Source organism: Pteropus vampyrus, unplaced genomic scaffold (assembly GCF_000151845.1).
Source record: "Pteropus vampyrus isolate Shadow unplaced genomic scaffold, Pvam_2.0 Scaffold69, whole genome shotgun sequence".
Lineage (NCBI taxonomy): Eukaryota > Metazoa > Chordata > Mammalia > Chiroptera > Pteropodidae > Pteropus > Pteropus vampyrus.
In genome coordinates this window covers 6,297,779-6,307,817 of record NW_011888850.1, presented here as the reverse complement: position 1 = coordinate 6,307,817, position 10,039 = coordinate 6,297,779, and the positions used below count along the sequence as shown (strand labels likewise).

Below are 10,039 nucleotides of genomic sequence, written 5' to 3'. Positions count from 1 at the left end.
GAATAGTTTTATTGCCCTCCCTGCGGTATAGAGCACAAACGTATAAACAGCACATCAGGGCAGGCCGTGCATTCTAAAGATGGAACTGTCTTTGTGCAGGGCATTCTTATCCATGATGAGTAAGACCTCTCTAATGATTTTGTTCAACTGGGAGGGAGGTGGAGTGGATACTGTCAGACTAAAGAAATTCTGACCTTCTGGAAACCTTCCAGAACCAATGAGACAAATCAGGTATGACCGGGGTCGATGACCTGGAAAAACCTCTTTTCCATCGATTTAGCCGTTACAGTTTTTGGCATGATTTATTCCCTGGAGGAGACTTGACCTTGCTCACTTGCTTCTGTCTGGCGGGAGGAAGCACGGCCATCATGGAGTCTGGCATCTCAGTCTTTACTCCGGTCCATAGCTAGGTGTATGTGGTCACGTGTCCGCCCAAACCCTCCTACCCATCTACCATTTTGGGGTGGCTCGATCTGGGCGTGATGTCCTTGAGGTGCGAGCACGCGAGTGGATGGTTCCACAGGAAACTTATTTTTCACGGCCCTTCCCACCGCTGGCCTCGTTTTCATCTGCAGCCATTTTGAGCACAGACGAGGGCTGAGCCTGTTTCCTTCTATTTTCTCTGCTTCCTGTCACGGTCTTCTTCTCCAAGGACGGGGAGTATTGAGGACCAAGAAGGCAAGTGGAAGCACACTTCCATTCCCTTGCCAGGTCAAGACAAATGGTGTGAGAGCTGCCGCCGGAATCCATCCTGTCACCTGCCACGTTCGGGGTGGCTGAAGTCGCACACCGCTCCCCCGCAGAGAGCTGCCCCACTGCGTGGAACGGGAGCTCTCAGGCTGCTCAGGTTCCCCTTAGCTCAGAAGGGAGCTAGGTTTTGCGTGATGTTTGGGTCCAGGTTTCCCAAGGCGGGTGGGGCACCAGATATTTGAAGCAGATATTTCATAATAAGTTTTGATGTCCACTTTTTAGTGTCATATTTTCCACGGAAATCCTGCAGTTGGTGGGGGTCGGGGGAAGACCTCTGAGACAGGATTAGTAATTTACTTTCATGATGAGTTATGTAAGTTTCTAGCTTGCAGGGGAAATACCGAAATCTCATCAAGCTCACTCCACCTCACTCTGGCTGCCAGGATGGGGCTGGGGACCTGGAGGAAAGTCTCAGGGACTTGGGCACGAGGGGCACTGTAAACAGTAAGAGCGTTGGCTACTTGTAGGGTCATTCGGTCACAAAAGGGGCCCTGTGGTTGGCATTGGAGGGACCGAGTCCACTCCTGCCTTTATTTTGCATTATATTTACATTAGGCAGAAAAAAAAAAAAAACGAGAGAGAAATAAAAAGGAAAATTCCCTGTACTGCGAAACGGAAGCGAGACATGGCATCTCGTTTACTGGAGGCTGTGTGGCGTTGTCTGGGTGTGGGACACACTACTCTTTCTGAGCTGCGTCATTTATAAGGCATTATTTGGTTTGACTTTGCAGTATGTGCGCTGAGGGTATAAAATCATGCCAATAAGAAGCTGTTGTGGATACTATGACTCTGGGACTACTTGCCAACCAAGGAATCTTCTAAAAACTGTTTCAAACCTAGGAAGGGCCAGCCTGCACGCATATTTACAGTCATGGAATGGACGCTACGGGGTGGGGACCGGGCTCTATCGGCACCGGCAGACAAATGCCAAGATGCGTTTTAAAAAATGGAGAAACAGTGTATGGGTTTTTTTTAAAAAATAAAAGTCGACTACAGTACTGATTTAAAGCCTGTGCAAACCACGTATTTACAATAAATAAATGCTCCATTCAGAGCCTGTATGTCAAATGAGTTACAATGCGAGTGTGGTGAGGTCAGACACGTTCACAGCATGTTGGCTTCAGCTGACTTCTCACCGGAGTGTCTTCAGAGGCAACTGTGGAAACACGACAGCATTACCGGGTGGGGTTAGAGGACTCACTGCACACAGATGACCCACCCCAGGGCTGGGCACCGAAGCTTTGCCTCATTCATGCAAGGATGCCAGGGCCTGATGGTCCCATCATATGCAAGGAGCTGATTTTTACCCAGAAGGTCATGGGTGGAAAAAGGGATGAAATGGGACATGGAGTTCATAGCATGTGGGGACCTAATGCTATCTTAAACACATTTATAGGACGGAGCAGCATCTGATTCACTTGACAGGGAGTTTAGGGAAACAAAGAACTTGCTGGAAGTCCCAAGACAAGGTGATGGAAAGAGAGACAGGGTCCCAGGCCTTCGGCTTTCCCGCCGAGGGCTCCCACCTGTGCATGGACCACCTGGGCTCTGCAGCCATAAAAGATGAGCACCAAGCACCCTCTGGGGCACCACTGGCCCTGTCTGGAACCCAGCGATTCTCTGGGCGATTGCTTTTTATCTCAGCAAAGTACAAATGAATTAAGATAGTGCCCAGCTGGACGGGAAGGAGAACTTGACAATGGGATGGCCAAGAAAGACTTTCTAGTCCATCCCCGACTCAAGTTTTATGGGTTCAGGTGATCCAGGCGTGTGCCGGCCACGAGGCCAGGGACCAGACACTGCACAATGTTTGATCATCCCTTCCATGTCTGAAGGTGACGGTGACTCCTGTCCTGGACATGCAAGGAAAAGCACTGAGGTGTAGTGGAAGGAATATCGGACGAGGAGCAGAGGTCGGGGCATGTGACCTTGGACAAGTTCCTTTGCCCCTTAGAGGTGGGTTTTCTTGTCTGAAAATGGCATTAACAGTCTCTCTCTAGTTTACATGACAGGGTTAACGAAAGGGTCAAATGAGATAACATATGCAAGTTATCTAGAAACGTAAAGAGCTATATAATGTAGGGATGATTATTTTGATTGTGACTACATTTTTATGATCACAGGAGTAATGTATTCATTGTAGAAAATTCAGAAATAGCAGAAATGCACTAGGGAGAAAGTAAAACTCAGCCATAATCTCCCAGAGCGAAAGCCTGTGAACAATTTCGTCTTCCTTTTCCCTAGACCTATGTACTTGTATGTCTCCCTTCACTGCAAGCATATGCCCAGCTTTCAGCCTGTGATCATCTGAGAACGGTTATTGCAATTCTTGGATTAGCTGTGGCAGAAAAGGGACAGGTGTTTGTCCTCCTTCCAGGAACTCATCCCAGCTTCCTCTTCTTCTCGGGTCACTTTCCTTGAGGGTCCATGCAGTTTCAGAGGGGCCTAATTTAACAGCGGGCCACCCTCTTTGTCACATAGAACTCTGAAACGGCGGGGCAGCTTTAAGATGAGCCCCTATCACGTGCAGTGAGAGGCACCATTTCTGCCCAGGGGGGGAAACACTGTCCCAGGTGTCCCGCGTGAGAATGAGGACACTTCAAAGAGTGTCTTCTCACACGAGCACCTATTGGGTGCCCCTCTCAGCTTTTCTCTCGCTACCAGGATCGGGATTGTGACTAAATGTGGCCAAAATAAATAATAATGTTGATGCAGGAAACCCCCCAGGGGTGCCGTAAGAAACCATGTGTCCTAGAGACGAGAACATTGAACTGTGTCTTATATGTGTTACAGTTTTTCTCTCAGACTTCTCACGACGAGGGAAGAATGAATGGGGGAGTGAGCAGGGTGACCATTGCCCACTGATTCTCAAGGGGCTCGGGTCCTTAAACTTGCTTCTGTATGTGGCGGTGATTCCAGAGAAGTTCCCCCCTTTCATTCTTCAGATTTTGAAATTGTGAGTGTTTCATTCTCGCTGGAAACAAAGGTCCACCCAGTGGCTTTCCCTGAGGAGAAAGTGTCTGAGGCAAAGTGTAAAGCTGTCGGGGAGAAAGCACAGCCTCAATATCTCTGGGCTTCTTGAGAAGAATTCCTGGTTTTACATTCAGAGACCGAGGGACGTGTTACCTGAGAATTTCTGCCTTTGATGTCATCGGAGCTTTGTGCCGCTTCGGCGTGGAGCCAGGGACCAGGTGTACGGCCTGAAAGACACAGGAACAATCGCACCATCTGTTGGCCCAGGGACTGGCTGCAGGCTTCACAGAGAGACTCAGGCTAAACCAACACTCCAGCGACCATGACGGAACCAAGGGTAAGGTGAGCCGGTCAACCTGAAACCTTCAGGCTGCTGGCCCAAGACCACGTGTTTCCACCCCCGCTTCTATATCACAGACTGTGGATACGGAGCCGTCACAGTCGGCGTGCTAAGGGAGAAATGTTTACAAAGGCTCAGACGATTTGGCATGATGTTTGAAATGTAGGAGAAAAAATTGTATAAATTGGATGACCTCGACTAGTTTTAAAATTCATAAAAAATATAAATAATATACTGAAGTGATTCCTCCTGAGTTTACTGGTTTTTTTAATGTCTAAAAAAATACTTTTCAAGTTTTCTACAATGAACATATGAGTCATCTTAAGAATCTGTGAAGGTAAGATACAATTTTTTAAATTAACTATCGCATAGAAGGGTCTCCACAACTTACAAACTATTAATCCAACAGGCACTGTAACTTTCATTAAAACGCTTTTTAAATTAACGAGTGTGTTTGTCCTAGGATAAAGGTGATTTTATCAGGATAATGACATAAGGAGTCCTAAATTCTTAGCCAGTTTATTAACTAAGTAAAAAGTGAAAAGACACTGATATATAGCCCCTGACCTAATTCCACGTGGCAGTGCGACCTTGAAGTGACTGTGCTAAGGTTTCAGAACCTCCAGTCTACTTCAGAAAAGGCTTCCTCTTGGCCAGCATTTCCTAACGTGGCTCTATTGACATCTTGGGCTGATTAATTCTTTGCTGTGGGGGCCACCTGCGTGCTGCAGGCTGTTGAGAAGCATCCCCGGCCTCTACCTACTACATGTCAGTGGCACATCTGTAACCAGATCATCTGTAACAACAACAACAGAAATATCTCTAGACAGCACCGAATGTCCCCTGGGAAGCAGAATCTCCACCATCCCACTGGAGAACCACTGAACAATGAAACAGGCTTCTCTGTAGGTCAGCCTCGTTTTCCATAAAAACCACTGGAAACAACGGTAGAGCTGAAGGAGACTCCATTTCTTCATAAAACAGGAAGGAAAACTCTGCATCTTGTTAAAGAAATTTCATGGCTGCGGAAGTGGGCGGCTGGGAGTTAGTCTGGGTCACCCAGGGTATTTTTAATCCAAGTGTCTCCTTAGAGGACTGTCCCTTATGAGATGCCACCGGAATTCCCAAGTCAGAGCCCTTCTGTTGAAATAGTCCTTCACTGGGCTGTTTTCTCACACGAGAGTATCTCAGAATTGCCAAAACAGTGGTTTTCGAACTTTGGGTACCACGAGTTGCAGTAAGAAATGTGTTTACATCTCTACCCAATGACACGTGTCTCCTGCACTCGGAGCAGCTGCAGTGACCGCTGCTGCTGCCGCCCCTGGGCTTTAACAGCTGTGCTGCAGGAGCCGCCACCTGCAGGGCGGCTCAATGTGACAAGTCCTCTGAACTGTGGGGCTTCACGAAGAATGTCTGTGCGTGGGGCGAAGGAGCAGAGGCTGGGGGCCAAGCTGGCTCCCGACTTTATTTTTTGTCATTTGTAAACCAAGCCAGCCATGTACTTTTTTTCCAGGCACAGAGATACTTTCATGTCAGAAAAAAAAAAAAAATCCATTTTGTAGCCAACCAATAAGAGGACATATCCTGCAGGGCTCGAGAAAGGCCGGGAAGGATGCAGACTTGGCTGGCTGTCAGCGCTGGGTCCCTCCTAGCCTTGGAGGGCAGTCCCCGGCTGCGAACTTGGGTTAGGAGGAAGGTGGGCTCCTCAGAGAAGCAGACCTAACCATCGGCTCCGGGCCAGCATGGCCTCTCCGCGGTCCAGTCCACACGGCCTGAGGTCGAGGGGTAGCAGGTGTGGTGCGGAGAACACCGGACATGGAGCAAAGAACCTCAACCCGAGCCTCAGCTTTGCCACCAGCTGTGACCAGGGGCAGGTCACTCGACTTCTGCCTCGGTTTCTTCAGCTGTACATGAAGGAGTTGGGCTGGATGACCTCAAAGGCCTCTCCCGTCCTAACAATGGAGGCGGAGACTAGCCTCTAACTGAAGGAAATGACAGGTTTCACTGGAAATGACATTTCTAGTATCTGCCAGATCTAAAGCTTAGAAATCGCAGACCTGGCCTTTTTTCTCCTTCCCACTCACTGTCACAGCTGAGGCTGGTGTGAGGGGCCCGTCGTTCCTTCCTCGGCCACGTCCCACTTGTTGAGAACTTGGAGGGGTCACCCTACAGATCTCGGGGCCCTACTTCCCCTGCCACAGGTGCTCAGACCAGGGGCGGGGTGATCAGAGTCTCTCTCCCTATGATTTGGAATTTTCCAATTAGCTGTAATGATTATTACAAATAATGTGTATTTGTTACAGCAAACTTGGACAAAATAGTGAAGCATAAGGAAAACAAAAATCACCCAGCATTCTACCATTGAGCGTCGCCATTTTTAACACTTTAAGGCCTCTATATTTCTAGCCTCATCTCTTTATTTGGTCAAATTCTCCTTCTCCCTCTCCATATAGATTCGCGACATGTTTCCTTTAAAAATTAACCGTAGGTTCTATGTTCTATACTTTTCGTGTACTGGTTTGTTTTGTTTTGTTTTGTTTTGACTTCTCAAGGTAGCGTTAACATTTTTCTCATGTCACCAAATATCCAACAATGCCGTTTTGATGGATGCATAGCATTCCACCCAGTGTCTCTGCCTTATTTTATTTCACCCACTTGTTGCAGGTGGATGGCAAATTTCGTGTTATGTATTTCCAAACCACAATAAAAAGTTAGAAAAAGAAAAGAGTTAAGCATTCGGGTATCTGTGGGCTGTGCGCGTGTCAGGAGGAGAGAAAGCAGGCAAGTGGGAGGAGGCTGAGGGCTGCAAGCGGGTGTGAAAACGCGCTGGACCTACAGAGCCAGCGGCGTCTCCCAGATCATGCAGCGCTCTGACCTCGGGGAGCCGGGTCAGCGGTGAGCAGGAAGAAAAGCATCAGGAGAAATGCAATCAGACAGGCACGGCCTGTAACGGACTCATGCTCATATAATGAACAAGGCTCTACCCTGTGGCTCACAGGGACGCAGGAACATGCTAATTTAATTGTGCTAGGAGGCGATGGAGGTATTTCATGTCTGCCCATGCCACAGCAATCTGAAACCATATCTTAGTTTTGAAATTGCAAGCGCTCTTTCTGGTCTGTAAAATGTCAGTTTATTTTAGTAGGTTTTCTTTTTACTTTTTGTTTCTTTTAACTGCGCCTACCTCAGTGTTGGGAGATTATTTTTTTTTTGGTGTGGACACTGATTGGAACATTTCTTTGAGATGAGAGGAACACAGCGCAGACTGCCAACTGTGCCCTCCTGGTGCGCTGTGTGGGGCATAGATTTTCTTCTGTTCTCAGGGACAAGATTGGGTTCTGAGTCAGAAGGCTGAGGCACTCCACAGCGCATTACTGAAAGAGGCTGTACGACAGACAGAGATGTTTACGAATCTGCTTTTCCGGAGCGGTTTAAGGCCGAGATCAGCAAAACATGGCTAGCAGAACAAATCCAGCCAGCACCTGTGTTTGTAAATAAAGTTTTTTTAGAAGTTAGCCATGCCCATTCATTTATGGCTTGTCTAAAATGTTAAAACAGCAGAACTGAGTAGCAGTGGCAGAGACCACATGGCCTGCTGAACCTCAAATATGTTGTCTCTGGCCCTTTAGAGGAAACGCTGGCTGACGTCTGGTTTGGAGGAGGGGTCCCCAGCTGGGTCACTGGCTGGAAAGCCTCCAGGGGCCAGGTGGCCTCATTCATGTGCTACAGTCTGGGGGTAACAGAATGCGTGGGGCTTGTGGTGTGAAGGTGGCCAGTTGCGAACCTTCGCATAGAGAAAGGACATGAACCTGAACGCGCCAGTAACTGATTCTCTTGGGACCTCCTATTTCCTATAGGTAAACTTTCTTCCAAAGGACTGATGATAAGGTATGAAGCCAGGCACATCCGAGGAGGCCCACAGCGGTATGACTCACGGTGCTGGGGGTGGTTAGTGTTTTACTGACAGTCCTTCTCTGCTTCTAGGTTCAAGTTCCCAAGCCTTAGAAGGGTTAAAAAATCCTTCATGTTAGAAGACACATCTCTTTGTCTTCTTAATTTCATGCGTAGGCACCTCCTGTAGGGTAAGTCCTGGCCACTCTCTCTCAGCTCTTTTCTGGTGAGTTCAGGAGGGGGAACTAGCCACGTGCAGTCTGGTCCCACCTGGGGCAGGGTCTGTGGCTGCAGAGGAAGGCCAGCTGGTCTCCTCCCCCATAAGTCACCCTGCCTGGGCGAGTCTGGGAGCCCGCACTGTGGGGCACAGTATTAGGGAGTTCAGTATTATACACACGTAAGCCTTGTCTTCCAATAAAAACACTGGCACTTGGATCTTCCTCTGTCTGACTCTTGTGAACATTTCACACGATGGGAAGGGGTATTATTTATTGATACTCTGCCCTACCAAACCTAACACCGCTATTATCCTACGTGGCTTATCCCAGGCCAGCCAACTCTTGCCCTTACGTGCCACGTGGGACTTGCTGGTGGTTCCTCAACGTCCCAAGCACTCTCCCATGCCTCTCTCCTGGGTTCCTAGAACGCTACCTCTTTCTACGCCTCCAGGTCCCCACCCTTCACCCCACCTTCACACCCACCATGGTGCCCTTCCTTAGCACTTTAAACGGATCAATGATTAAGACACTCCACGGCAATGTAGTTAATTTCTTCTGTTGCAGGAGTGTGTACAGTAGGTGTGTGATGGTAGAGACCTCGTTTCTTATACATGGTAGTCTCTGGTGCCAGCATGGAGCCTGGTGCATAGCGGGAAGTACAGGCCCATCTGCTGAACTTGAACTGAGGAGCAGTGGGAGCCTGCCACGTCACCTGTCTCCTCCCGCTCCCACGCATCTCGGTCTATTTAAACCTTGTAGGAACGGGGCAGGTGGGGGGTGATTTCTCTCTGTCTTCTTTATCCTTCTCTTGTTTTTCTTTTTCTCTTAATTCAGAGAAGTAGTACTTATAGATTATTTAAAACACACGCAAGGTCATTTCTCTCTGAATGTGCAATCCCACAGGCCAGTGCAGGAAGATCTGCGCCGGGCTGAGCCTGTGAGCTGAGCAGACAGCAGACTTGAGCTCCTTGGTCTGCTCTGCAGGAAGTCGAATCCTCGCTGAGGTACCTTGCCAAGGTCCCTCTGAAAGGATAGGCCTATGGAGCCTGCTGCCCAGTCCTGGGTTAATCCCAGACATGATTTTCCCTTGCTGGTCCACTTGAGTCTGGGATTGGGAGCTTTACTCAGGATGAGGGCTGGGGACTCATCCGGCCCTCACCCCGTGTTATTGACTCTGCCCTCCTCTTAGCAAGTGCCGCCCATTTGGACTGGCTCAGATCCGGACAAGCATTGGCTCACGTCAGCTAACAGAGAGCATCACTGCTGTGTGGTCAACACCCCACTTTGTTTATTTTCGCTTCCTGTTTTCCTAAAGCACTTGGCTTCCCTGGCCTTTCAGCCTGAGGGGCAGGCTGGCCGGCCTTTCCCTCCTCCACCCTTGGAGCTGAACGGGTCAGCCGAGTGAAGGCCATTCTTGGGGCCTGGCCACATACGGGGCTGAGACTTTGAGTCTTGGCTAAACATTGGAATCACCTGGCAGCTTTCAACAATACCGACACCCTGGTCCCATGCATGTATTCTGATTTAGTTGGTCTAGGTGCAGCCTAGCCTTTGAGATTTTTAAGTCCTCTAGGTCAGGGGTCCCCAAACCCCCGGGCTGTGGACTGGTACCCGTCCGTGGCCTGTTAGGAACTGGACCACACTGCGAGAGGTGAGCGGCAGGTGAGCGGCAGGTGAGCGAAGCGTCATCTGTATCTGCAGCCGCTCCCCAGAGCTAACATCACCGCCTCAGCTCCACCTCAGATCATCAGGCATTAGATTCTCATTGGAGCATTGGTCCCTGGTGCCAAAATGGTTGGGGACCGCTGCTCTAGGTCATTTCAATATGTAGCCAAGGTTTAGAATGACTGGCTTGAAGACTTTCACC

General features: G+C 49.0%; 2 protein-coding genes across 2 annotated transcripts in view; one reads left to right on the top strand and one right to left on the bottom strand.

Annotated features, from left to right (window-relative positions):
- Positions 1-1,752, top strand: part of SCRN1 (secernin 1) — a 63,981-nt gene extending 62,229 nt beyond the window's left edge. The window contains exon 9 of the mRNA XM_011361712.2: positions 1,482-1,752. The gene's annotated coding sequence lies outside the window, so the exon portion shown is untranslated. The remainder of the gene's footprint in view (positions 1-1,481) is intronic.
- Positions 1,753-2,738: 986 nt separating this feature from the next.
- WIPF3 (WAS/WASL interacting protein family member 3) overlaps positions 2,739-10,039 on the bottom strand; it is a 20,571-nt gene continuing 13,270 nt past the window's right edge. The window contains exon 8 of the mRNA XM_011361733.2: positions 2,739-3,950. Coding sequence (XP_011360035.1) covers positions 3,811-3,950 — 140 coding nt within the window. The 3' untranslated portion in view covers positions 2,739-3,810. The remainder of the gene's footprint in view (positions 3,951-10,039) is intronic.